The 27,463-nt window shown below is 58.1% G+C and overlaps 5 protein-coding genes across 19 annotated transcripts in view; 1 reads left to right on the top strand and 4 right to left on the bottom strand.

The window, feature by feature from the left end:
• The window catches only part of LOC119711491 (Fc receptor-like protein 4), a 36,380-nt gene extending 32,782 nt beyond the window's left edge, over positions 1–3,598 (bottom strand). The window contains exons 1-5 of one of the 2 annotated variants that reach the window (XM_038161807.1): positions 3,401–3,598; positions 2,703–2,723; positions 2,384–2,638; positions 1,905–2,162; positions 822–1,292 (exon numbers count right to left, since the gene is read on the bottom strand). In XM_038161807.1, coding sequence (XP_038017735.1) covers positions 822–1,292; positions 1,905–2,162; positions 2,384–2,638; positions 2,703–2,723; positions 3,401–3,449 — 1,054 coding nt within the window. In that variant the 5' untranslated portion in view covers positions 3,450–3,598. The remainder of the gene's footprint in view (positions 1–821; positions 1,293–1,904; positions 2,163–2,383; positions 2,639–2,702; positions 2,724–3,400) is intronic. The other variant, XM_038161808.1, reaches the window with a different exon arrangement.
• The window catches only part of LOC119711489 (Fc receptor-like protein 5), a 73,236-nt gene that overhangs the window by 18,343 nt on the left and 27,430 nt on the right, over positions 1–27,463 (top strand). The gene's annotated exons all lie outside the window — the stretch shown is intronic.
• Positions 1–27,463, bottom strand: part of LOC119711494 — a 43,215-nt gene that overhangs the window by 13,528 nt on the left and 2,224 nt on the right. The window lies entirely within an intron of this gene.
• LOC119711493 (low affinity immunoglobulin gamma Fc region receptor II-like) lies at positions 214–25,611 on the bottom strand. Of its 5 annotated transcripts, XM_038161814.1 has the most exons (8): positions 24,611–25,611; positions 24,043–24,063; positions 23,724–23,978; positions 23,219–23,482; positions 22,337–22,611; positions 22,143–22,226; positions 21,743–21,764; positions 214–313 (listed from the first exon to the last, which is right to left on the bottom strand). In XM_038161814.1, exons 1-6 carry the CDS (start codon positions 24,657–24,659, stop codon positions 22,143–22,145), a joined length of 948 nt encoding a protein of 315 aa, XP_038017742.1. In that variant the 5' UTR covers positions 24,660–25,611; the 3' UTR covers positions 214–313; positions 21,743–21,764. The 5 variants fall into 5 exon arrangements, with proteins under 5 accessions (XP_038017742.1, XP_038017743.1, XP_038017741.1 ...); XM_038161815.1 differs by lacking the exon at positions 214–313 and having other exon boundaries at positions 20,958–21,764; XM_038161813.1 differs by lacking the exon at positions 214–313 and having other exon boundaries at positions 20,958–21,764; positions 22,309–22,611; positions 24,611–25,603.
• On the bottom strand, positions 11,579–17,333 carry LOC119711492 (low affinity immunoglobulin gamma Fc region receptor II-like). Of its 2 annotated transcripts, none has more exons than XM_038161809.1 (8): positions 16,990–17,333; positions 15,979–16,315; positions 15,496–15,750; positions 14,800–14,877; positions 14,633–14,716; positions 14,226–14,250; positions 14,061–14,140; positions 11,579–13,975 (listed from the first exon to the last, which is right to left on the bottom strand). In XM_038161809.1, the coding sequence occupies exons 1-8, from the start codon at positions 17,200–17,202 to the stop codon at positions 13,866–13,868; spliced, it is 1,182 nt and encodes a 393-aa protein (XP_038017737.1). In that variant the 5' UTR covers positions 17,203–17,333; the 3' UTR covers positions 11,579–13,865. The 2 variants fall into 2 exon arrangements, with proteins under 2 accessions (XP_038017737.1, XP_038017738.1); XM_038161810.1 differs by having other exon boundaries at positions 14,226–14,247.

The following is a 27,463-nucleotide window of genomic DNA, read 5'->3' as shown; positions in this document are numbered from 1 at the left end:
GGATGGGGCTGGGGAGCCCCTGCAGGGACGAGCAAAGGGATGGGGGAGCCCTTGGGAGTACTGGGAGAGGAAATGGGGAGCACAGGGTGCCCTGGCTAGCCTCCCCTGAGCCATGCCCACCTCCCTTGGAAGGATGGGCAACCACAGGAGCCATGGAGGGAGCACCCCCAGTGTCACCCAGTGCCTCCCAGAGCATCACAACTTTTGTTGTAGATTGTCATAGATGTCGCTGGGTTCCCACGGTTGCCTCTGCAGTGTCATGTACGTCGCCTGAGGATCCTCCACGTGGGGTGCCAGAGGGTCTGGGGGAACCCTGTGGGAATGAGGGGGTGTGTGGAAGGGGAAGGGAGGTCCTGGGGGTTTGGGAAAGAGGTGCATCATGGCGGGAGCCTGCACTCACCTTTCCTGGTGCTTCCTGGCATCTGCAAAGGAAAACTGGAGGGGTGAGTTTGGAGACCCAGGGGCCCCCATCCACCCTTGGGAATCCTGAACCACCCCCAGACACACAATTCTCCCCAGGCCCCTCCAGTATCCCTGATGCCCCCCAGTATCCCTGATGCCCTCCTAGTATCCCTGAACAAGCCCTCTTGCACCAACACCCTGAGGCCCCAGAACCCTGAGCCTGGCAGAGAGGAGGACCCCTGATAGAACCCCCAGCACCCCTGCAGGACCCTCCAACACCTCCCCAGGGCTCAGAGCCATGGTCACTGGGGGCTCAGCCCCTCCCATGTCAGGGGCTGTGGGTGCCGCTTTCTGGCCCCCCTTCTCTGAGGGGCCTTCCCACCTCTCTCCATGACCCCTGTCCCCCCATTGTCACCCACCCACACGGTGCCACCGGTGCCAGGCCACAATGACACCCACGAGCAGGAGCAGGAACAAAAGGGCCCCACTGACCCCTGCGGCCACTGCAAGAAACAGAGGGGGACACATCAGGGTCACTCTTAACCCCAGGAGTCCTGCACTTCCCTGGTGACTCTGTGTGATCCCACCTTTGTTACAGTGTTCTCGCAGTGTCACAGCCAGGGCCAGCTCTGGGCTTAGTGCCTGGAACACGCGGTGCCCGTCCTGTTCCAGCTGGTTGGTGGCCATGCACTGGTAGGTGCCCGAATGTCCCACATCGATGTCCCCGAGCTCCAGGAGTGGACCCCGGGCCACCTCCTGCTTGTTGTGCAGCCAGGTGAAGGTGACAGGGGCTGAGCCCACCTGCACTGAGCAGCGCAGGGTCACGTTGTCACCTGCACGCACCTGGTGTGCCGGGGGACTGAGGGTGATGGTGGCATTGGCCACGGGCACTGTGGGGACACAGACAGGGCTGAGGACACAGGGAGGGGCTGGCAGCCAAAGTGGGGGGATAGCGACAGGGGGATGGGTGTGGTGAGTCACATCATGGCTGGGGTCAAACCACGGAGGGGTGAGGGGACACAGGGCAGAGGGAAGGGGACCCAAGAGAGGTGTCAGGAGGGCATGGAGGTACCCAGGCAGAGGACCCGAGGAGGCTGTGGGGGATCCCCGTGCCCATCCCCGCTCTCACTGTGCACCGTGACGCGGAGCCGGCTGCTGCTTTTCCACGCGCCACCTCCCCCGCCTCGGAGCGCACCTGGCAGCTGTAATTCCCTGAGTGGGAGACCCCCACGGAGGGCAGCAGCAGCTGCAGGGACCCCTGTGGGCCCCCCATCACCTGCCCGTCCTGGTAGAATACGTGCAGGAGGGGGACTGGGGGTCGCAGCGGGCTGGGGGTGCTGAGGCAGCTGAGAGTCAGTCAGGAACCCTCGGTGGGCTTGTGGGGAGCCTCCAGCATGGGCACAGTGAAGAACTCAGGAAAGGAGAGGGGAGGGGGTTTTCTCAGCCCGAGTCCCTGGGGAGCGGCTGTGGGGGTATCAGGGTGCCAGCTGTGGGGTGCTTACTGTGCACTGTCACTGTCACCGGCATTGACTCCGTCCACCCCCAGTCTCCCACCCAGCCCTTGCAGGTGTAGTGGCCGCTGTGGTTCAGCTGCAGAGGGGACAGGGACAGCTCGGTCCCATTGGGGAACACCTCCAGTTTCTTCCCCTCATGATAGAAGGACACCGAGGTGACCGTGTTGTTCTGCCAGCCCCGGCAGCGCAGTGTCACCGTGTCCCCCTCCAGCAGTGCCCGAGCCGGCACCTGCAGCACCAGCATGTCTGGGAGAGAGAGGGGTCCTGTCACACCCGATGGCACCAGGACACCCCCACTGGGTCACACCCAACACACCAGGGGTCCCTCGCATTGGGATGCTCTGAGATGTTCTCAGAGTAGGGGACAGGCTCCGGTCACATCAGGAGGTGACCCATGGAGAGCTGCCCACCCAGAGCCCTCGGGGTCCCCCCGGGTGCCAGGCTGAGGACACCTAAACTACCCTCACCATCTAAGACTCTTACGGAGGGGCTGCGCCCAGTTCCACGTTTGTCACATGTGTAGGTGCCTTTCTCAGTGACAGGGAAATGGTTGCATCCCTCCTGCCCCCAGCGCTGCCCATCCTTGTACCAGGTGGTGGCACCAGTGGTCCCCGAGCCCTGGCAGGTCAGTGTCACCTGGTCCCACAGCACCGGCAGTGTCCAGGGGGGCTCCACGAGGATCAGGGCTGTCTGGGCACCTGCAGGTGACAGGGAACACCAGCCTGCCAGGGCCAGTGCAGGACTGGGGACAGTGATGTGGGGACATGGCATCCCCCGAGGACTCACCAGCAAGGCCGAGGGTCTGGGCTGAAAGGGAGAAAGGACAGGGCTCAGAGGGGGTGGCCCTGCAAGGACAGCAGCACCAAGGGTACAGGGCGGGGGGGGGGCTGTCTTTAAACTGTCCCTGTGGGGACAGCAGTTCTTGTGAGAAACTGTGTGTGGGTGGTCCACAAAAGATTTGGAGAGGCAGGGGGACATGTCTGGGTCACAGCCACTCGTGCACCACATCCGTGTGGCATGGACAGCTTGGGAACAGGGACACCAAGGCCACCCTGGTCTGAGGCAGAACATGGGGACACTGTGGACACCCCAGGCACGAGGACACCACAGACACAGCCCATGCTGGCCCAGGTCACCCCCACCAGCAAATGATCCCATCCCCATCATCCCATCCCCATGGCCACATCCTCACCGTTCTTGTCCCCTTCTGTCCCTGCATCCCAGTTCCCTTGTCCCTGTCCAGAGAGCTACCTGAGCCCAAAGGTGCCAGTCCCCACATTCCTGTCCCCACATCCCAATCCCCAAATTCCTGCCCCCTGTTCCTGTCCCCAAAGCCGCCCTACATCCCCAGTCACACCCAGGTTCAATGTGAGTAACATGGAGTGGCACTGCTGGGATTGGGGACCTCAGGGGACCCCACAGCCCCCTTGTGTCCCATCCCCTCTCTATCCCTGGGCTGTCAGGCCCGTGCCAGGGGCACTCACCCCACAGGAGCAGCGCCACCTTCCCGGCCATCCCGGTGTCCCCAGCCATGTGGACTGGCTGTCACTCGCTGCTGTGGCCACCGCTCCCCTGGCTGGCGGCTCTTCGGATGAAGGGGAAGGAAGCGAGGTCACGTCCGTCCCCACGTGTAGGTGGCCCTTGGTGGGGGCAGGGTGGCCACAAGCTGGGGACAGGCTGGGGACATGTTGTGACTGTCTGGGGACAAGGTGGGTGATGCTGTTGCAAGGGTGGGGGGCTCAGGGAGTTGTGTGGAAGCAAGGATGGGTGTCCAGGAGAATGGGGATCCAGAGGAATTGGGGTCCCCATACCTTAGGGCATTCAGGAATGGGGGTGCTGTGGGAACATGGTCCCCTGGGATTTGGGGTCATGGCCTGTGGGTGCCAGGGTTGGGGGTGCACGGAAAAAAGGGGACCCTCGGTAATAGGTTTTCTGGGAGAAGAAGCAGCCCATGGGATGGGATCAAGGCAAGGGTGGTCCTGGGCAATGGCAGTCCTGGGATGGGGGTCCCAAGGGAGGAGAGACCAAGGCAATGGGGGTCCCATGGTTGGGTCGCCAGGGGAATGGGGATGCCAGGGATGGGCACTGGCTGGGCAGGCCAGTGAGTCTCAGCTCCTTACTTGCGTGCCTCAGATTTTGGAGTGACTCAGGGCCCAGTGCTGCCTCCCTGGGGTGCTTTTTTACTGTGCATGGGGGTCCTGGGTAGTTCTGCTTCTGTGCCCTCCCCTGCCCTTGCCATTTTTCTCTCTTTATTTCTCTTTTTTCCTTATTTTCCTCACTTTTCTGCCAGGTCTCCTCTCTCCCGGTTCCTGGCTAAGCAATCCTGTGGAGCATATAAGTAGGGAAGGGATTGGGGGCACCCAGGGGAGGGGGAAAATGGGGTGTAGGGGTTACAGGGAAGGGAGGGGAGGCTTTGGGAGTTGGAGGTGTTGGGCTGTGGCCCCTCAACACTTTTGTTTCATGGACAAGAAGGAAGAGGCCGTTTGTGCTGACAATCAGATGGAAAAGGTGGGGGGATTCTCTCCTAGGAGGGTCACATCCAGGGGTTCCTGTCCTGGCAGGATCCTGTCCCAGGGGGAGACAAATCCTGGCATGGGGGGGTCCTGTCCCAGGGATGGCACATCCTGGGGACCCCTGTACATCCAAGGGTGGGCCCAGCCATGGCCCAGCCCCACTGCACAGGGATGGCCATTGCCCAGCCCTGCTCTGCCCAGCCCCAGGTGGCAGCCAGCACCTCAGGGTCCCCCCTGCCCCCTTGGCTTTATCCTGGCAGCTTTAGAGCTGCTGCAGAGGTGAGAATTCTGTGGTGGGAAAAAGGCCTGCCTGTGGTTTGCTCAGCCCTGCAAGAAGCACAAACGCCAAAGGGAGCCCAAGCAGTGGCTCTGTGAGGGCCTTGGATGGTTTTCAGAGCAGGGCTGGCTGGGAACACACCCTGCAGGGGCAGCTGTGAGGGAACCAGCCCAGAAATGCAGCAATTGATCATTTTGTCCCTTGCAGCAAGGGTCTGAGTGAGCCCTAGAACTGCTGGAAATCCCACAACAATCTTCTCAACAATCTGACCTGGACCCTCCTCTTCCTCCCTGCCTTGCCCTGGATAGACAGTGGCAGATGCCCCGCACCCACCACAGCCGCTCTGTCACTACCCTCCGCACCTGGATGGGGAGAGAAAATAGAACAAAATGTTCCTGGTGTTACGAATGAAGTCAAAATTCATAAGAATATAATGATATGGTGAATGTAATATAGTTATGAATGTGGAAATAGTATAAATAAGTTAGAAATAGTTACAAGAATTAGGAAGTTATGTTTTAGCACAAGGAAGCTTGTCCAGGCATGTTTTCAGGAGCTAAGAAAAGCAGCTCACAAGATTGGGAAACCGGCTGACACACACACACCCCACATAATAGGACTACATTTACATGTGAAGAACAGCGGCACAGAGTATCGGAGGTTTTAGCTGAGTAAAGAATTACACCATCAGCAGCACACCTGGCTGCTGACGGCCTGGAGGAGGGGACAGTACATCTGATGAAAATCCATTGAGGCTTGTAATTTGATTCTGGGAAATCACTTAACATGTAAGAGATTTCCAGTAAGAAACTGTTTTGACTTGTATATCTCCCCAGACATAGGGTTTGTGTATTGCAAACACGGTTTTTCAAGTTCTGTCTAGCACAAGACAAGGAATCAATGAATTATTCCCAAGAATTCGAGAGCTGGACAATCTTTCATCTGATAGCATTATCCTGGACTGGAGAAGCTTTTGGGACTCACTTGATTAAGAAAAGGACAAAGGACATCCTGGCCTGCAGCAAGAAAACAAGTATAAAAATTGGACTCGAACTCACAACATCGTGCTGCTCCACTCTGAGGCAGCAGAGGCCCAGAGTTGCGCAGTGCGTCGCCCAGAGCCTAAGTCCCAGGCTAGACTCTGTCCGATTTGTGGCTGACCCAGATTTTGTCATTTGATTGTGAAATAAATTTTATACTTTCTTTTTTTATCATAATTTGGCTCTTGCAAATTATTGATTCGATTTGATTGGCAATTTCATACATAACACTGGGTTGAGACAAGGACCAGGAGAGATCACTCATCAAAACTTGTCATGGGTAAAACTGCTTCAGAATTAGAGATATGAAATGAATTTATTGCAGACATAAATCAGAGCACGATAAGAAGTCAAATAAACCCTTCAGTACACCTTCCCCCTGTTATGCATAACTGTGGAGTCATTGGCTTTCACTATTCTATTGGTTTTTCCAAATTATTTTGATGCCATACAGTTTGTAATCTCTTTTTAACTGTTTTTGATACACTACAATCTGTCAGCTTTTTTACCCAATGCCTGTGGAGAATATATATTTTAATGTGATAAATATTTTATAGTTTAGGCTCTCCAAAAATATCAAGGTAGAGACAGATTGCTGTGTATTATGACATTAACTGTTGCAGAAGTAGCTAATGCCTTTATTTGTGTAACTAACTGCCCATGGTGAGAATAACTCAGATAATTCTGTGAAATAGGTAATGCTGATTTAATGGACTGGTGGAGTATCTCATCTGTATGAGAACACATTGAAAAGTAGCAAGTAAATAAACATCAAAAGAGAGAATGCAAAGAGGAATTTACCACTCATCCTTCATTTTTCAAGAACTGTCAAACCACAGAACAGGGGGACTTTGTGAGGACATAAAAGATATAAATTTAATCTGCAGTTTGGCTTGTACTTTAAGAAAATTAACCAAGGGTCAAGCCAAGCAAAAGGATTCCCGGAACATGTAAACTGGAAAGAAGGTTTGAATATGTATAACCCTCCTGAGCATGTATTTAACCAATACAATGAAAAGATATGTAAGAAGAATTGTTGTAGTTAACTGCAGGTCTCTGGCAGTTGCCAAGCACCCTACAGGCTGTTTACTGTTCCTTTTATCCCTTATTAAACATCAACAAATTTTAAAGAGAGAGCCTTGTTTCTCACACAGTTTCATCGAAAAGCTGTATCATTTTGGGTATAATAAGAGTGAAAAGGGTCGTGTGCCCCCCCTGGCACCGGGAAGGGGAATGAGGAGCCCTGTGGGGTGCTGTGAAGAGGAAGAAGAGAGCCCTGACGGGAATTGATGCCTCCCCAGTGTCCCCACTGTTACAGCACATCATCGTAGTCACGGGGGTCCCGCTGTCCCTCATAGGGTCCTGACAGCTCCGCGTTGGTCACTTGGCGATCCCAAGGTGGGGCAGGGCCGAGGGATACTCATGGGGGTGCTGAGAGTGACGCCGGTTGTGGGGACCTGGGTGGGGGGTGACACCTGTGGGTGATGTGTCCCTGTCTCCCCGTGTATTCAGTCTGTGCCCACTCAGTGCCCACAATGTGGGGGTCCAGCACTGCCCCCTCCTCCTCTGCGGGGTTCTGTGGGGATAAGGGGCGATCTGGGAAGTGTCTAGGGAGAGAGAAAGGGGAGTCCTGGCCCGAGCCTCCCACTCACCTGTCCTGGGGCTTCCTGGAGGCTGCAAGTAAAAGGGGAGGGGGTGACCGTGGGGACACTGGGACCCCTGAACCTTCCTAGGACCTCGGTAGCTCCAACCACCCACGGGCCTCCAAAATCCCCATTGCAGCCCTGATTCCCAATGGACCACTGATCCCTCCCAGATACTCTTAACTGCCTAGAACTTCTGCCCCAGTGCAGGGCCTGCAACCCCCCCTGGTGCCCCCAACCCTCTGAGTCCCCAGAACCCCAAGCCTGGTAGGGAGGGGCACCCAGGAGCCCAAAAAGATCCCCCAAAATCCCTGCACAGCCCTCCAGGAGCTCCCCAAACCCTCCAGGTGCTCCCACTCCCACCCCAATATTCCTCAAAGCCCACCCAGGGATGGCCGTGGAGCCCAACCAAGACCCTCCAAATTCCCCCCAGATCTCCCAGGACCCCAAGCCAAGGTCACTGTGGGCTCAGTTTCCCCCAGCTCAGGGGCCCTGGGTTTTGCTCACCTCAGCCTCCATTCTGAGTGCTTCACCTCAATCCAGGACTCCCATCCCCCCCCACCATTGTCACCCACCCCAGCAGTGCCACCAATGACAGCCCTCGATGACAGCCAGGAGCAGGAACAGGAGGGTCCTGCCGACATTAACAGCCACTGCTGAGGACAGGGGGGGACACACTGTGGTCACCCTGAACCCTGGGGGTCCTGAAAATCCCAGTGACCACGTGTTATCCCACCTGTGACCCAGAGTGAGTCAGGGGTCACCTCCAGGGCCAGGTCTGGGCTGAGTGCCTGGAACACGCAGTGCCCGTCCTGTCCCAGCTGGTTGGTGGCCACGCACTGGTAGGTGCCCGAATGTCCCACATCAACGGCCCCGAGCTCCAGGAGGGGACCCTTGACAACCTCCTGCCCATTGTGCAGCCAGGTGAAGGTGACAGGGGTTGAGCCCACCTGCACCGAGCAGCGCAGGGTCACGTTGTCACCTGCACGCACCTGGTGTGCCCGGGGCACTGGGGGTGATGGTGGCATTAGCCACGGGCACTGTGGGGACAGACAGGGCTGAGGCCACAGGGAGGAGCTGGCAGCCGAACTGGGGGGATAGGGATGGGGGAGATCAGTGTGGTGAGCAATTTTGGGGACGGGGTCGCACCACGGTGGGCCGAGGGGACAAGGGTAGTGATACAAGGACCCGGGAAATGTGTCAGGAGGACATGGAGGTAGCCAGGCAGAGGACCCGGGTAGGCTTTGGGGGCTCCCCGAGCCCATCCCTGCACTCACTGCGCACCGTGACGCAGAGCTGGGCGCTGCTCTTCCGCACCTCGGAACGCACCTGGCAGCTGGAATTCCCTGAATGGGAGACCCCTACAGTGGGCACCAGCAGCTGTGGGGACCCCTGTGTGCCCCCCACCACCTGCCTTTCTCGGTAGAACACATGCAGGAGGGGGGCTCGAGGCTGCAGGGGGCTGGGGGTGCTGAGGCAGCTGAGAGTCAGGGGGGACCCCTCGGTGGGCTCAGGGGGACCCTCCAGCATGGGCACAGTGAAGAGCTCAGGGAAGAAGATGGGAGGGGGTTTGTGATGTCGAGTCCCTCGGGTGGGTGTGTCGGGGTGGGGGCTGTGGGGTGCTCACCGTGCACTGTCACGGTCACCAGCGGAGACTCCTTCCACCCCCAGGTTTCCACCCAGCCCTTGCAGCTGTAGCGGCCGCTGTGGTTCAGCTGCAGAGGGGACAGGGACAGCTCGGTCCCATTGGGGAACACCTCCAGTTCCTCCTCCACATGGTAGAAGTACACCGAAGTGATGTTGTTGTTCCGTCAGCCCCGGCAGCGCAGTGTCACCATGTCCCCCTCCAGCAGCAACCGCGCCTGCACCTGCAGCACCAGCCAGTCTGGGGAACAGAGGGGTCCTGTCACACCCGATGGCACCGGGACACCCCACTGGGTCACACCCAGCACACCAGGGTCCCCAATTCCGGCATGGATTCCCTTGGACTGGGATGCTCTAGTATGTCCCCAGAGCAGGGGACGGGCTCTGGTAACACGAGGGGGTGACCTATGGAGCAGAGCCCACGCAGAACCCTCGAGGTCCCCACAGATGCCTGGCTGGTGAAAACCAACTCCCCCCTCACCCTCTGAGAGCTTCAAGGTGAGGCTGCACCCACTGCCAGGTCTGTCACACTGGTAGGTGCCCTCTGTGGTGACACTGACAGTGTTGCGTTCCTGCTGCCCCCAGCGCTGCCCGTCCTTGTACCAGGTGCTGGCACCGGCGGTCCCCAAGCCCTGGCAGGTCAGGGTCACCCGGTCCCACAGCACTGGTGGCTTCCAGGGGGGTTCCACGAGGAGCTGGGTGGTCTGGGCACCTTCGGGGGACAGGGAACACCAGCCTGCCAGGGCCAGTGTGGGGCTGGGCACAGTGGGGTAGGGACATGGCATCTGCCGAGGACTCACCAGCAAGGCCGAGGGTCTGGGCTGGAAAGGAGAAGGGACAGAGCTCAGTGCGGGTGGTACTGCAGGGAGAGCAGCACAGGGGCATGGGATGTGGGGGCTGTCCCGCAAAGGTCTCCGTAGGGGCACTGGTTTGGCACAGATGTCTCCAGGACAGTGACACAGCAGCCAACACATGCTCAGGCATAGGGACTCTGTGCTGGCTCGGGTCACCCTCACCAGCCCCAGAGCCACATCCCCATGGCCCTGTGCCCATGGCCCCCTTCCTCTGGAAACTCTCCTCACTGCCCATCAACATGGTGCCTGTTCCCTTGTCCCTGTCCCTGCATCCCTTTCCTCACAGCTGCCCCATCCCCAAGGCAGCTTCTTCCACATCCTTGTCCTCACATCTCCATCTCACTGTTCCTGTCCCCACATCCCAGTTCCCTGTTCCTGTCCCCATGGCCACCCCACAACTCTGGTCACACTGGGCTCCATGCCCTGCTGGCACTGGGGACCTCAGGGGACCCCGCAGCCCCCCTCTGCCCCCTCCCCATCCCCAGGGTGTCAGGCCCGTGCCCGGGGCACTCACCCCACAGGAGCAGCGCCACTTTCCCAGCCATCCCGATGTCCCCAGCCATGTGGACTGGCTGTCACTCGCTGCTGTGGCCACCGCTCCCCTGGCTGGCGGCTCGTCGGATGAAGGGGAAGGAAGCGAGGTCGTGTCCCTCCCCACGTGTAGGTGGCCCTTGGTGGGGGCAGGGTGGCCACAAGCTGGGCACAGGTTGGGGAGAAAGCTGGGTGGGACAAGGCTGGGTATATGGGGTTCCCAGGAGTGGGGAGCTAAGGGGGTTTGGGAGCCAAGGATGGGTGTTCAGGGGAATGGGGGGTCCCAGGGATGGGGTCCCTGGGAATGGGGGTCCAGAGGAAGGTGAGTCACCAGGGATGGGGGTGCCATGGGAATTGGGGTCCCCAGGCCTGGGGGGACTCAGGGATGGGAGTCCCAGGGGAACATTGGCTCCAGGGATTTGGGGTCATGGGATGGGTGTGCAGACAGTGGGGATGCTGGGGGAATGGGGGATCCTGTGGCCATGGGGTGGTCCTGGGAAAATCATGGTATTGAGGGATTGGGGATTGCAGGGGATGGAATGAACAGGAGAGGGTTTCTTGGGAATGGGGTCCTGGGCCATGGAGATCCTGGGGAATGTGAGTACTGGGATGGGGTCACAGAGAGAGGGGAACATAAGGAATGAGGCTCCCATTCCTTGATTTCGAGAAGAATGGAGGTCCCAGAGATGTGGAGCGGCTGAGTGGGCCCTTGGGTCTCAGCTCCTTCCCTGGGTCCCTCAGATTTTGGGGTGACCCAGAGCCAGAAAAACTCCCACAAGATGCCAGTGGCCTGGGGGTCACCCTAGAGAGATTCCAATTTGCTCTGGGTCTGTGTCCACCCAACCCCCAGTGACTTTTTCCTCTCTTAAATTCCATTTCCATCATTTCATCCCTCAATTTCACAAGACCCCAGTTTGTACCATGATGATCCTGGGGAGCACTTGAACAGGGAACGGGATGGGGGAAGCCCAGGGTGGGGGAAGCAGGGGTGAGGGGTCTGCAGGGAGGGCTGGAGAGGTGGAGAGGCTGTGGGGTGGCGGTGTCCAGCTTTCCACCCCCCAAAACACTTTCACTTTCTCTCTCCTGCAGCAGAAGGAAGAGGCTGTTTGTGCTCAGTTTCACACAGTGGGTGGGGTGGGGGGAGGGGGGGTTGGAGGGGCTTTCGGGGGTGGTTCTCTCCTGGTAGACACATCCAGGGGGGTCCTGTCCTGGGGGGATCCTGTCCCACGGGCGATACTTTCTGGACAAGGGAGTCCTTTCGTGGGCCATGGCAGCTCTGGGGGACATCCAGATTTCTCCATTCTTGCTCATCCTCTGCAGGATCTGAGCCGGCAAGAGCAGTTCAGGAATGGAGCCCAGGGCAGGAAGGAGCTCCCAAACTCCTGCTCCTTGAAGCCAGTGGCCATCCAAGGGTGGGGCCCAGCCATGGCCCAGCCCCACTGCACAGGGATGGCCATTGGCCAGCCCTGCTCTGCCCAGCCCCAGGTGGCAGCCAGCACCTCAGGATCCCCCCTGCCCCCTTGGCTTTATCCTGGCAGCTTTAGAGCTGCTGCAGAGGTGAGAATTCTGTGGGGGAAAAGGCCTGCCTGTGGTTTGCTCAGGCCTGCAAGAAGCACAAAGCCCAAAGGGAGCCCAAGCAGTGGCTCTGCGAGGGCCTTGGATGGTTTTCAGAGCAGGGCTGGCTGGGAACACACCCTACAGGGGCAGCTGTGAGGGAGCCAGTCCGGAAATGCAGCCATTGCTCATTTGTTCCTCTTGGTAAGGGACTGAGAGAGCCCCAGAACTACTGCAACTCCCACAACACTCTGCTCAAGAACCTGCCTGGGTCCCTCCTTCTTGAACAAAACCTGCAGCCTTCTGGAACCTCATGGAAAGAATGTTTGGGTTCAGGCTGTGGCCGCCAGAAAAGAGGGAAAAATGTGGAAATACCGAGGAGTGCCTCTGCCCAGCGGCCATGGGGGAGCTCTGGGGAGTGACCCTGTGTGGATTCCAGAGGTCCCCAAAGCTGCCCCATCCAAGCCCTCCTCACCTGAGGGAAAGGCTGAGGGCTTGCAGGAATTGTGGTGTAAAGGCACCAGAGGTGCTGCTGTGGAAACAACACCTGCCTGGGGTCAGGCGCTGCCTTTGTTCCATTCAGGATCATGGAGAGCGGTCGCGGGTGTTGCGCAGGGCGTGTGCCTGGCCCTGAGACCCTGCTACGCTGCCCCTGGGCACTGGGATCCAACCTGCTGCCTTGGCGGCTTCTGCCCGCTGCCGGTGGTGGTGCCGGGAGCGATTGGTGGCCGTGAGTTTGCACAAGGAGCGATTTCCCCTGGTGCCTCCCGTGCGAGGCCGCCATGGCCCCTGAGGGGATGGAGCTCGCCCAGGGCACCCCCTGCTGGCCGGGAGTGCTCCCTGCAGCGCCCCCTGCTGGCCACGATTATCACTGCCACAAAAACAAACAGCCCTGAGCGTGAGGGAAAGTTCCGAGTTTGTGTTGTTTGTTCTCTTCTGGTTTATAAATTCCCATTAAAGAGCTGGTATTCATTTTCCTGCACTTTGTCCTTGATACTCGATCATTTTTAAATTAGAAAAAGTTTTAGAGATGGGTCTTCTCTCCATTCCAGTAATGTTTCGACTTTCCATTGCATGTATTACTCATTTAAACAAGTTGACAGCTGTTCGGTTCCAGCATGGACAGGATAGACACCTCAAGGAGGAGACAGGTTATGGGACACGGCTACCTCATGCTCTGCCTTTTAAGTCAGTTTGGCCTCCAAGGGCTCTCTCCCCAGCTGGCACTTCTGGTCACCCAGCCACTCAGGAGCTTGCTTGGGAAGAGCTTCACACTGTCCTCAGTGTGCCATGGCTGACAGACTGATAGACAGACAGGGCAGTGTCTCACCAAAAGCAAGGACTGACCCAACTACGCCACACACAGGTGTTCCAAAATGTCTCCAGACATAAAACCTTTCCTGTCTCTGACACTCCACCCTGTGCCATGGCCTGATCCCGACTGCCCTGGCAAAGGGGGAGGCTCTGGAGCCCCCACAGCGCCTTTGTGACATCCTCATGTGTGGAACAGGGCAAAGGATGGGTTTGGGAGAGGGGACAAGAGAATCCAGAGCCTCCTGAAGGCCACTTTGGCCATCAGAGCAAGGAAGATACAGGGCCCTTCCAGATTCCTCTGGTGGAGGAAACGTGCTGGGGGAAAGGTCTGGGCTTTGTTCCTTTTTGTGGCTTTCCCTGGAAATTGTTCCTTTTGTGACCATTTGGACTCTTAAGCTTGTTGCTGTTGCTGTTGGTTTTATTCTTTCTGGTTGCTGTTTCAGGAAATTGTTCCTCTCTCAGCCCTTTGGGATCTTTGTGCCTCCACAGGGAGGGAGAGGGGCAGTTTTTAGTGGCAGCACACACAGGAGTGGGTGCCCATGGGTGGGGACCCCCAGTGCCCCCAAGTGACCCCCAGTGTCACAGCACATTCCCGTAGATGTCACCGGGTTCCCTTGGTCGCCCCTGGGGTCCCCGCAGCTCCGCGTAAGTCACCTGGGGATCCTGGAGTGTGGTGGCACAGGGGGACGCTGCGAGAGACAAGGGCTGTGAGATCTGGGTGGGGTGACACTGGAGGGTGACGTGTCCCTCTGTGTGTGTCCCCCCCTTACTCACCCCCTGCCCTCTTGGTGACCATGACGTGGGTGTACAGCACCTCCCCCTGCTCTGGGGGGGCAGGGGCATCCGGGGGGGCCCTGAGGGAATAAAGGGGATGTGGGGGAGGGAATGGAGAGCTGTGGGGTGGGGGTAAAAGGACTCATGGCTGGAGCCCCCACTCACCTTTCCTGGTGCTTGCTGGCAGCTGCTGAGGAAACAGGAGAGGGGTGACCGTGGGGTCCCAGGGCCCTGAGTCCTCTTCAGATTCCTGAACACCTATGGGACCCTCAATTCTCCTCAGGACCCCCAAGCATCCCTGAAGCCCCCCAGTATTAAGGAACCTCCCCAGTGCCCCCGACCAACTCAGCCTCAAGCACCCAAAGCCCAGCAGGGACAGAGACCCCCCAAACATGCACAGGGCCCCTTAATAAACCCCCAACATCCCTGCAGGAACCTCCAGCCCCCCCTCAAACCCTACAGGACCCCCAGACAAGGTCACAGTTCTGGGGCTGTGGGTGCTGCCCTATTGTTCCCCAACTCTGGGGGCCTCTACAGCTCCCTGGGACCCCCAGATCCCCATTGTCACCCACCCACATGGTGCCACTGGTGCCAGGCCACGATAACACCCACGAACAGGAGCAGGAACAGGAGGGCCCCACTGAGCCCTATGGCCACTGCAGGAAAGAGAGGGGGACACATCAGGGTCACCCTGAACCCCAGGGGTCCTGCTGTCCCTGGGATTCCTGTGTGACCCCACCTGTGTCCCTGTGTGCTCCTGTGTCCTGCGGTGTCACCTCCAGAACACTGGGGGTGATGGTGGCATTGGCCACGGGTACTGTGGGGACAGAGACAGGGCTGAGGCCACAGGGAGGTGTTGGCAGCCGGTGTGGGGGGATGGGGGAGGGTACAGGATGGGTGTGATGGGGATATTGCGGATGGGAACACGCCACGGAGTAGCGAGGGTACAAGGGGAGTGATGGAAGGACACAGGAAAGGTGTCTGAGGGACTTGGAGGTGCCCAGGCAGGGAACTGAGGGGGCTGTGGGGGCTCCCTGTGCCCATCCCCACACTCACTGCGCACCGTGACGCGGAGCCGGGCGCTTCTCTTCCGCACAGCCCCCCCCTTGGAGCGCACCTGGCAGCTGTAATTCCCCGAGTGGGAGACCCTCTTGCTGGGCACCAGCAGTTGCAGAGTCCTCTGCGGGCCCCCCACCACCTGCCCGTCCCGGTAGAACATGTGCAGAATGGGGGCTCAGGGCTTCAATAGTCTAGAACTGCTGAGGCAGCTGAGAGTCAGGGGGGACCCCTGGGTGGGCTTGAGGCGACCCTCCAGCATCGGCAACAGGAAGAGTTCAGGGAAGGAGAGGGGAGGTGAGGACTGTGGCTCTGAGTCTGCTGGGAAGTGGCTTAGGGTGTGTCAGGAGATTGGAGTTCCAGCCGTGCGGTTGCTCACCATGCACTGTCACTGTCACTGGTGGTGACCGTGACATGAAGGATCCCACCAAGCCCCTGCAGCTGTAGTGGCCGCTGTGGTTTAGCTGCAGAGGGGACAGGGACAGCTCGGTCCCATTGAGAGACCCCCCAAGGTCCTTCTCGTCTTTGTAAAATCGCACCATGGTGACCGTGCTGTTCCACCGGCCCCGGCAGCGCAGTGTCACCGTGTCCCCCTCCAGCAGAGCCCCTGATGGCACCTGCAGCACCAGCAGGTCTGTGGGACAGAAGGGTCCCATCTCACTGAAGGGTTTGAGACAGGTCCGAGGTCGGTCCCCATGGCTCTGGGGACATCTGGGTGCACTGGGATGCACTGGGGTGCACTGGGATGTCCCTGTGTGCAGGGGACAGGCTCTCGCCACATGAGGGGTGTGAGGCCACTCACAAAGCGGAGCCCACCATGATGCATCTGGGGCCACCCTAAAAATTTAAGATCCTCCCTCACCATCTGAGACAATCACAGCAGGGCTGAGACCGGTGCCAGATCTGTCACACGTGTAGGTGCCACTCTCGGTGACAGTGAGGTCGTTGCGTCCCTGCCGCCAGAGCTGCCCGTTCTTGTACCAGGTAGTGGCACCGGCGGTCCCCGAGCCCTGGCAGGTCAGTGTCACCTGGTCCCATAGCACTGGCGGCCTCCAAGGGGGCTCCACAAGCATCTGGGTGGTCTGGGCTCCTGCGGGTGACAGGGGACACCAGCCTGCCAAGGCCACCGTGGAGCTCGGGAGAGTGGGGTGGGGACATGGGATCCCCCGAGAACTCACCAGCGAGGCTGAGGGTCTGGACTGGAAGGGAGAAGGGACAGGGCTCAGTGGGGGTGGCACTGCAGGAACAGTGGCACCCGGGCACGAGGGTGTGGGAGCTGTTCCCAAACTGTCCCTGTGGGAATGGCAGTTCTTGTGGAAAAGTGCGTGGATGTGGTGCTCAAAATATTTGGAGAGGCAGGGGGACATGTCTGGGTCACAGCCACTCATGCACCACATCCGTGTGGCATGGACGCCTTGGGAAAAGGGACACTGAGTCCACCCTGGGCTGAGGCAGAACATGGGGACACTGTGGACACCCCCGGCACGAGGACACCACAGACACAGCCCATGCTGGCCCAGGTCACCCCCACCAGCTCATGATCCCATCCCCATCATCCCATCCCCATGGCCACATCCTCACCGTTCTTGTCCCCTTCTGTCCCTGCATCCCAGTTCTCTTGTCCCTATCCCCAGAGCTACCTGAGCCCAAAGGTGCCAGTCCCCACATTCCTGTCCTCACACTCCCATCCCCAAATTCCTGCCCCCTGTTCCTGTCCCCAAAGCCTCCCTACATCCCCAGTCCCACCAAGGTCCACTGTGGGTAACATGGACTGGCACTGCCGGCATTGGGGACCTCAGGGGACCCCACAGCCCCCCTGTGCCCCCTCCCCTACCCATACCCGGGTTGTCAGGCCCATTCCCACAACACTCACCCCACAGGAGCAGCGCCACCTTCCCGGCCATCCCGGTGTCCCCAGCCATGTGGACTGGCTGTCACTCGCTGCTGTGGCCACCGCTCCCCTGGCTGGCGGCTCTTTGGCTGAAAGGGAAGGAAGCGAGGTCACGTCCGTCCCCACGTGTAGGTGGCCCTTGGTGGGGGCAGGGTGGCCACACGCTGGGGACAGGCTGGGGACAAAGTGGGACATGGGGTTCCCAGGAGTGGGGGGCTCACGGAATGTGAGGACCTAAGGATGGGTGTCTAGGAGAATGGGGGTCCAGAGGAATTGGGGTTTCATTGCCTGAGGAGACTCAGGGATGGGGATGCTGTGGGAACATGGTCCCCTGGGATTTGGGGTCATGGCCTGTGGTTGCCAGGGATGGGGTTGCAGGGGGAAAAAGGGGACCCTCGGGAATAGGGGTTCTGGGAGAAGAAGCCGCCCATGGGATGGGATCAAGGCAATGGTGGTCCTGGGCAATGGCAGTGCTGGGATGAGTATCCCCAGGGAGGAGAGACCAAGGCAATGGGACTCCCATCGTTGGGATCCCAGGAGAAATGGGAATGCCAGGGATGGGCAGTGGCTGGGTGGGCATGGGGGTCACAGCTCTTTCCCTGGGTGTCTCAAATTTTCGGGTGACCCAGGGCCCAGCATAGCCCCCACCCTGGGGCACCCCAAGGCTCTCCTGGGAGGCTCTGGGTCTCTGCCATACACACACCCCTGGGTCAGGTCCCCCCATTTCCTGGCTCAGCCATTCCAGGCTTGATGGCCAGTTGGTTGAGACAAAATTATACATCCATAGAATAAAAGCAAAAATTTTTCCTATGCCATTTTTTTCCCCAATAAAAAACAAACTCAGCAAAAATCAAACTGACAATGCGTAAAATGCACTGGTTTATGGAATCCTTTAAACAGTTGCTCGTCCAACAAGTCACTCACAAGAAAAACACAAACAAATCCCAAAGAAATGAGACTGTTTGGTTCCCTTTAGCAGCCCCTTGCTGCATCCCACAGCAGTGTTTTCTTGTGGATGACACAGAGTGTGGAATCTCCCTGAGCGTCCAACAGCTCCATGGGATTGTTCCCTGCCTGCTGGGCAGCAACTCCGCCCTAAGGAAGCCTTTTCTTGGGCCATAGTTAGCAACTCTCCCCATTTTTCTCATGCCCACCCTGAAACTTGATTGACTTCCCCTGGAGGAAGGAGAGAAGCTCTGTCCATCCTTGGGACAGTGCACAGGAATCTGTGGAAATGCCCGTGTGTGCCTCAGGCTCTGATTCCCTGCTAAATCCACTCCAGCCTGCCCTGAATTCCCCTGCCTGGGCACTCCCTGCTCCTGCTGGGACACCCCTGTTCCCCAGACCCACGTGTGCAGCCCGTGCTCAATATTCCCACACTTTCCCTCCCTTCTGGTGTGCACATCCAGAGCACAAACATTCATTCTGGGAGGTTCCAGAGGGCTGCAGGTTTTGTTCAGGAAGGTGGGTGCAGGTCAGGTTGTGGAGCAGATTGTTGTTGTCTTTGCAGTAGCTTTGTGGTTTTCTCAGTCCCTTGGGGACAGGGACAAATGACCATTTGCTGCATTTCCAGACTGGTTCCCTCACAGCTGCCCCTGCAGGGTGTGTTCCCAGCCAGCCCTGCTCTGAAAACCATCAAGGGCCCTCGCAGAGCCACTGCTTAAGCTCCCTTTGGGCTTTGTGCTTCTTGCAGGGCTGAGCAAACCACAGCCACACCTTTTCCCCCCACAGAATTCTCACCTCTGCAGCAGCTCTAAAGCTGCCACAATCAAAGCCAAGGGGGCTGGGGAGGGACCCTGAGGTGCTGGCTGCCACCTGGGGCTGGGCAGAGCAGGGCTGGCCAATGGCCATCCCTGTGCAGTGGGGCTGGGCCATGGCTGGGCCCCACCCTTGGGTGGCCACCTCAACAACATCAGGCACTCCACAGTGCATATCACTGTCCCAACACTAACAACATCACAATATTTCATCAACAATATAATCAGTAATGTAATATCAATTCCTATCATATCCAGTGAAAGTCAACTTCCATTAACTTGTTTCTCACAATACATACCAGTAAAGAACAGTTATTCCTGTTCCCACAGCTTTGCCCAAAACCCCGTAATTTCTAAGTTGTAATAGTTCAGAGAGAAGGGGGTTGTATTTTCCAGTCCATGGGAGGTTCCCGCCTTGTTCAGCTTCCTTGACAGAGCTGAACAAAGCAACACCATTTCTGCCAGTTGAACCAAAGAGCTGCATTTTTGTGCCAGGAGCAGGGAACCAGGTCCTGTGCCCCCTTGGAACTGGGATGGGCACCAGTAAGCCACCTTACTGGGAGCACTGGGAGGGGGATTGCAGAGCCACTAGGCACATGGGGGTTAAAAGGAACAAATCTGATTTTGATTGATGTCTCAACAGATGCTACACATGAGGTGAAAAATGACTCTGTGGGCTGTACATGTGCTGGGAACCCTGTCCCTGGCGAGGCTTCACCCAACAGACAATCAGGGGAGAGAAAGCTTCAGTGATGGGGCTGGGAGTGACCCCCACTGGCTGGTGGGACAGATGCCCGGGAAAGAATGTCTGGGGAAAAATGCCCAGGAAATGGGGCTATGGGAGGGGCCTTTGCAAATAAAAGCAGCAAACAGTGACACAAACAGGAGCGTTTTGCTTTGGGTTTCTTGGAGGGATCAGGGGCTCGCTCTGAGGGTCAGCTTGGCCCTCCTCCCCTGTGGGATTCCCATTCTCTGAACCTGGGAGAAGCAGCGAGAGAAGCAAAGAATGATCTCAACAATTGTTATCTCATTTCCTGCTCCTGTGTTGTTCCCAAGTGGAATGCATTGAGGAAGATTGTTTACCTGAAGGGAATTGGGAATTGGATTCTGGTGTGAGTGTTTGGATTCAGTGACCAATTGAATCCAGGTCTGTGTGTGTGTTGGGACTGTGGGCTCATAGTCATGAGATTCTGTGCAGTGGAGTGCAGTTGAGTGCTTGGCAGATTCAGTTGAGATGTAATGTCATATCATATAGAACAATATAGTATATTAAAGTAATTAATTAGCCTTTTGATAAGATGGAGTCAGATGCATCATTCCTGCAGGACCTTGGGCAAATATATCAGTGATACTCGCCGTCCTCGCCTTTTCCTCCCGGTGCTCCTTCTTCCCTGTCCACACCCGTTCTTCCCTGCTTCTCTGCTTCCACGAGGCAGCTCATTCCTGCTCATCCTGGACGTTCCTTCATTGCTTCCCCAAAGGAGCGGATGCTGCCTGCAGCCACCCGCCGCCTCTGCCGCGTTGCCCATGCTGCCCACAGCACCGAGCCTGCTGCAGCTGCCCAGCGCAGCAGCAGCCCGCGGCAGCCAGCCCATAGCCACCAGTGCCGCAGCAGCAGCCCGCAGCCAGCCCGCAGCAGCCAGCCTGCAGCCATCGCTCGCCGATGCCAGAGACACGCAGGTGCCGTCCTTGGAAATCACGCCCAGCCACTCACAAAAGCCATGCGGGCTCGCCGTGGCTTGCAGCACACACACTCCATGTGCCGAGCTGATGGCCACAGAGCGCCCGGGCTCCTTGCGGTAACGCTGGCCCTGTCTTGTGTTTCCCTCTCTGTCCTTTTCCCTTTCTACTCCCTTCTCTCCCCCTTCGGTAAGAACACTTCCCCTCCTTCAGCAAGAAACAGTTCTCAGATATAATATTGCTGTGTTTGTGCTTCATTTTCATCTGAGAAACCTTTCAGAAAGAACCCTCCCCGACTGCCCCTTTTCCAGCGGGATGGGACAGGGGCAGTGGGAGGGGGAATGGGGAGGCCCTGGGTGTGCTGCAAGCACTGTGGGGAGAGAATGGGGCAGTGACTGAGGGTACCTGGGCACTTGGATGGGGCTGGGGAGCCCCTGCAGGGACGAGCAAAGGGATGGGGGAGCCCTTGGGGGCACTGGTGTTAGCCTTGAGGAACACATAATCACGGAATGATTATATGCAGGTGTTTTTACTGAAGAGCTCTGGGTTTCTGGGGTACAAACCCAAATCTGACTCCGACATGGGTTCAGGATGAACATGATTTTATATTCTATCGTGATATAACTTTCATATTAATTATTAAACTTACATTGTTGTATTGTATACATTGATTTCATCCAAGCATGGGTTTCTCATGGTCCCCCCTCAAACTTCTAACATAGTTTTCTCATGATTCCTAGCATGATTAAACAATAATTAGATTTAATTAATAAACAATCACTACATCTAAGAATTATATCATTTATCATATGCTGGTTACGCAGGTGCAATTTCACATGCAAACACAAAGCCTACATTTCTCAGGGCCTACTTTTAACATTTTCCCAGGGCCCACTAAGTCTAGCTTTTCTTTCCAACTCCCTGAATTTTCTATGATTTAAAAACCTTTTACTATCACTGGGAGAGGAAATGGGGAGCACAGGGTGCCCTGGGTGTCCTCCCTCTGAGCCATGCCCACCTCCCTTGGAAGGATGGGCAACCACAGGAGCCATGGAGGGAGCACCCCCAGTGTCACCCAGGGTCTCCCAGAGAGTCATAACTTTTGTTGTAGATTGTCATAGATGTCGCTGGGTTCCCACGGTTGCCTCTGCAGCTTCATGTACGTTGCCTGATGATCCTCCACTGGGGGTGCCAGGGGGTCTGGGGGAACCCTGTGGGAATAAGGGGGTGTGTGGAAGGGGATGGGAGGTCCTGGGTGTTTGGGAAAGAGGTGCATCATGGCTGGAGCCTGCACTCACCTTTCCTGGTGCTTCCTGGCATCTGCAAAGGAAAACTGGAGGGGTGACTTTGGAGACCCAGGGGCCCCCATCCACCCTTGGGAATCCTGAACCACCCCCAAACACACAATTCTCCCCAGGCCCCCCAGTATCCCTGATGCTCCCCCAGTCTCCCTGGACCACTCTACTTGCACCAACACCCTGAGCCCCCAGAAGCCTGAGCATGGCAGGGAGGGGGACCCCTGACAGAACCCCCAACATCCCTGCAGGACCCTCCAGCACCTCCTCAGGGCCCTGAGCCATGGTCACTGGGGGCTCAGCCCCTCCCAAGTCAGGGGCTGTGGGTGCCGCCCTATGGCCCCACTTCTCTGGGGGTCTTCCCATCTCTCTCCATGATCCCCATCTCCCCATTGTCACCCACCTACACGGTGCCACCGGTGGCAGGCCACAATGACACCCACGAGCAGGAGCAGGAACAAAAGGGCCCCACCAATCCCTGTGGCAACTGCAGGAAACAGAGGGGAACACATCAGGGTCACCCATCACCCAGGAGTCCTGCACTCTCTGGTGACCCTGTGTGACCCCACCTTTTATGCAGGATGAGCGAGGCGTCACCTCCAGGGTCAGCTCTGAGCTGGGTGTCCAGAACACTCGGTGCCCGTCCTGTCCCAGCTGGTTGGTGGCCACACACTGGTAGGTGCCTGAATGTCCCACATCGACATCCCCAAGCTCCAGGAGGGGACCCCGGGCCACCTCCTGCCCGTTGTGCAGCCAGATGAAGGTGACAGGGGCTGAGCCCACCTGCACCGAGCAGCGCAGGGTCACGGGGTCACCTGCATGAACCTGGTGTGCCAGGGGACTGGGGGTGATGGTGGCATTGGCCACAGGCACTGCAGGGACAGAGACAGGGCAGAGGCCATAGGGAGGGGCTGGCAGCTGGTGTGGGGGGATAGGGACAGGTGGGATGGGTATGATGTGGGATGTTGGGGATGGAGTCACACCTTGGAGGGGCGAGGGCACACAGGGAAGGGTTGGGGGGACCCAGAAAGGTGTCCAGGGGACATGGAGGTACCTAGACAGAGGACCCATGGATGCTGCAGGGGCACCCCACGCCCATCCCCGCACTCACTGCGCACCATTTTGGAGCCGGGCGCTGCTCTTCTGCACATTCCCCCCCCTTGGAGCGCACCTGGCGGCTGGAATTCCCCGAATGGGAGACCCCTACGGGGGGCACCAGCAGCTGTGGGGACCCCTGTGGGCCCCCCACCACCTGCCTGTTTCGGTAGAACACATGCAGGAGGCAGGCTCGGGGCTGCAGGGGGCTGGGGGTGCTGAGGCAGCTGGGAGTCAGGGGGGACCCCTCGGAGGGCTCGGGGGGGACGCTCCAGCACTGGCACTGGGAAGAGCTCAGGGAAGGAGATGGGAGGGGGATTGCTGAGCCCGAGTACCTTTGGAGGGGCTCTGAGGGTGTCGGGTTGGGGGCTGTAACCTCCTCACCATGCACTTTCACTGTCACTGTCACCGGTGCTGACTCCTTCCATCCCCAGTAGTCCATCTGGCCCTTGCAGCTGTAGCGGCCGCTGTGGTTCAGTTGCAGAAGGGACAAGGACAGCTGGGTTCCATTGTGGAGCCCCCCCAGTTCCTTCCCCTCATGGTAGAAGGACACCGACGTGATTGTGCTGTTCCGCCAGCCCCGGCAGCGCAGTGTCACCGTGTCCCCCTCCAGCAGCGCTCGCGCTGGCACCTGCAGCACCAGAAAGTCTGGGGAACAGAGGGGTCCTGTCACACCCGATGGCACCAGGACCCCCCATTTGGGTCACACGCAGCTCACTAGGGGTCCCCAATTTCAACACAGGATTCCCCCACATTGGATGCTCGGGGATATCCCCAGAGCAGGGGACAGGATCTGGTTACACCAGGAGGTGACCCATGGAGCGGAGTCCACCCAGAGCCTTCAGTGTCCCCTTGGGTGCCAGGCGGGGGACACCCGAGTCCCACTCACCCTCTGAAACATTGATGGGTGGGCTGAGCCCGGTTCCGGGTCTGTCACACCAGTAGTTGCCTTTCGTGTTGACCTTGAAGCGATCATGTCCCTGCAGCCCAAAACGCTGCCCGTCCTTGTACCAGGTGGTGGAACCGGCAGTCCCCGAGCCCTGGCAGGTCAGTGTCACCCAGTCCCACAGCACCGCTGGCCTCCAGGGGGGCTCCACGAGGAGCTGGGTGTTCTGGGCACCTGCGGGTGACAGGGGACACCAGCCTGCCAGGGCCAGCGCGGGGCTGGGGACAGCGGGGTGGGGAGACGGCATTGCCCAAGGACTCACCAGCGAGGCCGAGGGTCTGGGCTGGAAGGGAGAGGAGAAAGGGCTGGTAGGGGTGGCCCTGCAGGGACAGCAGAATGGAGACATGGGTGGTTGGGGCTGTCCCCGAAAGGTCTCTGTGGGGGCACAGGTGTGGCACAGATGTCTCCAGGACAGGGACACAGCAGCCAACTCATGCTCAGGCATGGGGGCCCTGTGCTGGCTCAGGTCGCCCTCAACAGCCCCACAGCCACATCCCCATGGCCCTGTGCCCATGGGCCCATTCCACTGGCACCTGTCCCCATGGCCCAAACACATGGTGCCGGTCCCTTTGTTCCTGTCCCCACTGCTGGCCCAGCCCCAAGGTTCGTTTTTCCATATCCTTATCCCCACATCTCCATCCCCCTGTGCCCATCCCAACATCCCAGCTCCCCTCCCCGTCCCCAGTTCCTGTCCCCATGGCCACCCCACAACTCTGGTCACACTGTGCTCCATGCACTGCTGGCATTGAAAACCTCGGGACCCCGCAGCCCCCCTGTGCCCACTCCCCTCTCTATCCCCAAGGTGTCAGGCCCTTGGCCAGGGCACTCACCCCACAGGAGCAGCGCCACCTTCCCAGCCATCCCGGTGTCCCCAGCCATGTGGACTGGCTGTCACTCGCTGCTGTGGCCACCGCTCCCCTGGCTGGTGGCTCTTCGGATGAAGGGGAAGGAAGCGAGGTCAGGTCTCGCCCTCATGCGTAGGTGGCCCTTGGTGGGGGCAGGGTGGCCACAAGCTGGGGACAGGCTTTGGGCAGGGTGGGGACAGGATGGGGACGAGGGTCGATGAGACAATGTGGGATGTGAGGTTCCCAGGAGTGGGGGGCTCAGGGGGTTTGGGGACCCGGGGATGGTTGTCCCATGGAATGGGGTTCCCAGGGATGGGGTCCCTGGGAATGGGGGTCCTGAGGAGGGAGAGTCACTGGGAATTGGGGCTCCATGGGAATGGGGGTCCCAGGGCTGGGGCGACTCAGGGGTGGTAGTCCCAGGAGAATGTGGGCTCCAGGGATTTGGGGTCATGGGATGGGCGTGCCAGGGATGGGTTGCAAGGCATATGGGGTATCCTGTGGGAATGGGGGTCCTGGGAGGACCGAGGTTCTGGGGAAAGGAGGGTTGTAGAGAATGTAATGAATGGGATAGGATTTCATTGGGAATGGGGTCCTGGGGTTTGGAGATGCCCAGGGGAATGTCAGTACTGGGATGGGGGTCCAAGGGAGAGGAGTACAGAAGGAATGGGGGTGCCATGGTTGAGATCCCTGGGGAATGGAGGTGCCAGGGATGGGTAGTAGCTGGGTGAGCCCAGGGGTCACAGCTCCTTCATGGGATGCCTCAGACTTTGTGGTGACCCAGAGCCCAGCACAGCCCCCACCCTGCAGCACACTACAGCTGTCCTGGGAGGCTCTGGGTCTCCGCCCCACACACCCCTGGGTCAGGTTCCCCCATGTCTGGGCTCAGCCATCCCAGGCAACACCTGATGCCCAATTAGTTTAGACAAAACTATACATCCATGGAATAAAAGAAAAAAATCTTTCCCACACAATTTTTTTCCCCAATAAAGAACAAACTCAGCAAAAATCAAACTCACAATGCACAAAATGCTCTGGTTTATAGAATCCATTGCGTTCCCAACAAATCACAAGAAAAACACAAGTCGCAAAGAAAAGAGATTTTTTTGGTTCCCTTTAGCAGCCCGTTGGTACATCCCACAGCAGCATTTGCTTGTGGATAACACAGAGTGTGGAATCTCCCTGAGTGTCCAACAGCTCCATGGGATTGTTCCCTGCCTGCTGGGCAGCAACCCAGCCTGGAAGGAAGAATTTGTTGAGCCACCTTTAGGAACTCTCCCCATTTTTCTCATGCGCAGCCTGAAACTTGATTGACTTCACATGGAGGAAGGGGAGGAGCTCTGTCCATCCTTGGGACAGTGCACAGGAATCTGTGGAAATGCCCGTGTGTGCCTCAGGCTCTGATTCCCTGCTAAATCCACTCCAGCCTGCCCTGAATTCCCCTGCCTGGGCACTCCCTGCTCCTGCTGGGACACCCCTGTTCCCCAGACACTCGTGTGCAGCCCCTGCTCATTATTCCCACACTTTCCCCTCTCTTCTGGTGTGCACATCCAGAGCACAAACATTCTTTCTGGAAGGTTCCAAAGAGCTGCAGGTCTTGTTCAAGAAGGAGGGTCCAGGTCATGTTGTTGAGCAGATTGTTGTGTCTTTGCAGTAGCTTTGTGGTTTTCTCAGTCCCTTGGGGACAGGGGAAAAAATGATCAATTGCTGCATTTCTGGGTTGGCTCTCTCATAGCTGCCCCTGCTGGGGGGGGTTCCAGCCAGCCCTGCTCTGAAAACCATCAAAGGCCCTCGCAGAGCCACTGCTTGGGCTCCCTTTGGGCTTTGTGCTTCTTGCAGGGCTGAGCAAACCACAGGCAGGCCTTTTTCCACCACAGAATTCTCACCTCTGCAGCAGCTCTAAAGCTGCCAGAAGCGAAGCCAAGGGGGTGGGGAGGGACCCTGAGGTGCTGGCTGCCACCTGGGGCTGGGGAGAGCAGGGCTGGGCAATGGCCATCCCTGTGCAGTGGGGCTGGGCCATGGTTGGCCCCACGCCTGGATTGACAGTTGTCCCCAGGATGTGCCACCCCTGGGACAGGCATCCACCCAGGAATATGCAGGGACATTTCTGGAACTGCCACACCTGAAACAGGACCCCCACCCATGCCAGGATTTTTCACTCCCAGGGAATGGATCCACCCAGGAAAGGAACAGCCTGGAAGTGCCCCTCCAGGACAGGAACTGCCCCCTTTCCCATCTGACTCTCTGCACAAAAGGCTTCTTCCTTCTTGTCCAGTAAAAGGAAAGTGAAAGTGTTCAGGGATCACAGCCCAACACCTCCACCCCCACAGCCTCCCCTCCCTTTCCTGCACCCCCTACACCCATTTCTCCCCTCCCGTGGGTCCTCCCAACCCCTTCTCTGCTCAGATACTCCCTGGGATTTCTGAGCCAGGAAACGGGGGTGAGGGGTCATGGCACAAAATTGAGGACAATAAGGAAAAAAGAGAAATAAAGAGAGGAAAAAGTCAAGGGCAGGGGAGGACACGGAAGTAGATCTACCCAGAATCCCCATGCCCAGGAAACAAGCACTCTGGGGGGGCAGCGCTGGAATTCAGGTCACCCCAAAATCTGAGGCACTCCGTGAAGGAGCTGAGACCCATGGGTCCATCAAGTAACTGTCCATCACTGGCACCTCCATTCCCCTGGGTCCCCAACCATGGGGACCCCATTCCTTATGTCCTCCTCTCCCTGGGTCCCCCATCCCAGTACTGACATTCCCCAGGATCTCCATGGCCCAGGACCCCAATCACAAGGTATCCTCACCTGTTCATTCCATCCCCTGATATCTCCCTTCCCCCAGAA

Source organism: Motacilla alba, chromosome 25, assembly GCF_015832195.1.
Source record: "Motacilla alba alba isolate MOTALB_02 chromosome 25, Motacilla_alba_V1.0_pri, whole genome shotgun sequence".
Taxonomy (NCBI): Eukaryota; Metazoa; Chordata; class Aves; order Passeriformes; family Motacillidae; genus Motacilla; species Motacilla alba.
The sequence above is the reverse complement of the archived record's forward strand: the minus strand, read 5'-3'. Positions and strand labels throughout refer to the sequence as shown.

Coding starts and splice junctions, on each gene's coding strand:
- LOC119711492 (XM_038161809.1), bottom strand. CDS start 17,202: ATGTCCCACTTTGTCCCCAGCCTGTCCCCAGCGTGTGGCCACCCTGCC. Junction 14,717..14,799: donor AGGAGCACACAGGGACACAG/GTGGGGTCACAC, acceptor TCTTTCCTGCAG/TGGCCATAGGGCTCAGTGGG. Junction 14,251..14,632: donor GCACCAGTGGCACCATGTGG/GTGGGTGACAAT, acceptor CTGTTTCCTCAG/CAGCTGCCAGCAAGCACCAG.
- LOC119711493 (XM_038161811.1), bottom strand. CDS start 24,659: ATGGCTGGGGACACCGGGATGGCTGGGAAGGTGGCGCTGCTCCTGTGG. Junction 23,979..24,042: donor CCAGACCCTCGGCCTCGCTG/GTGAGTCCTTGG, acceptor TGGCCCTGGCAG/GCTGGTGTCCCCTGTCACCC. Junction 23,483..23,723: donor ACCCATCAATGTTTCAGAGG/GTGAGTGGGACT, acceptor TCTGTTCCCCAG/ACTTTCTGGTGCTGCAGGTG.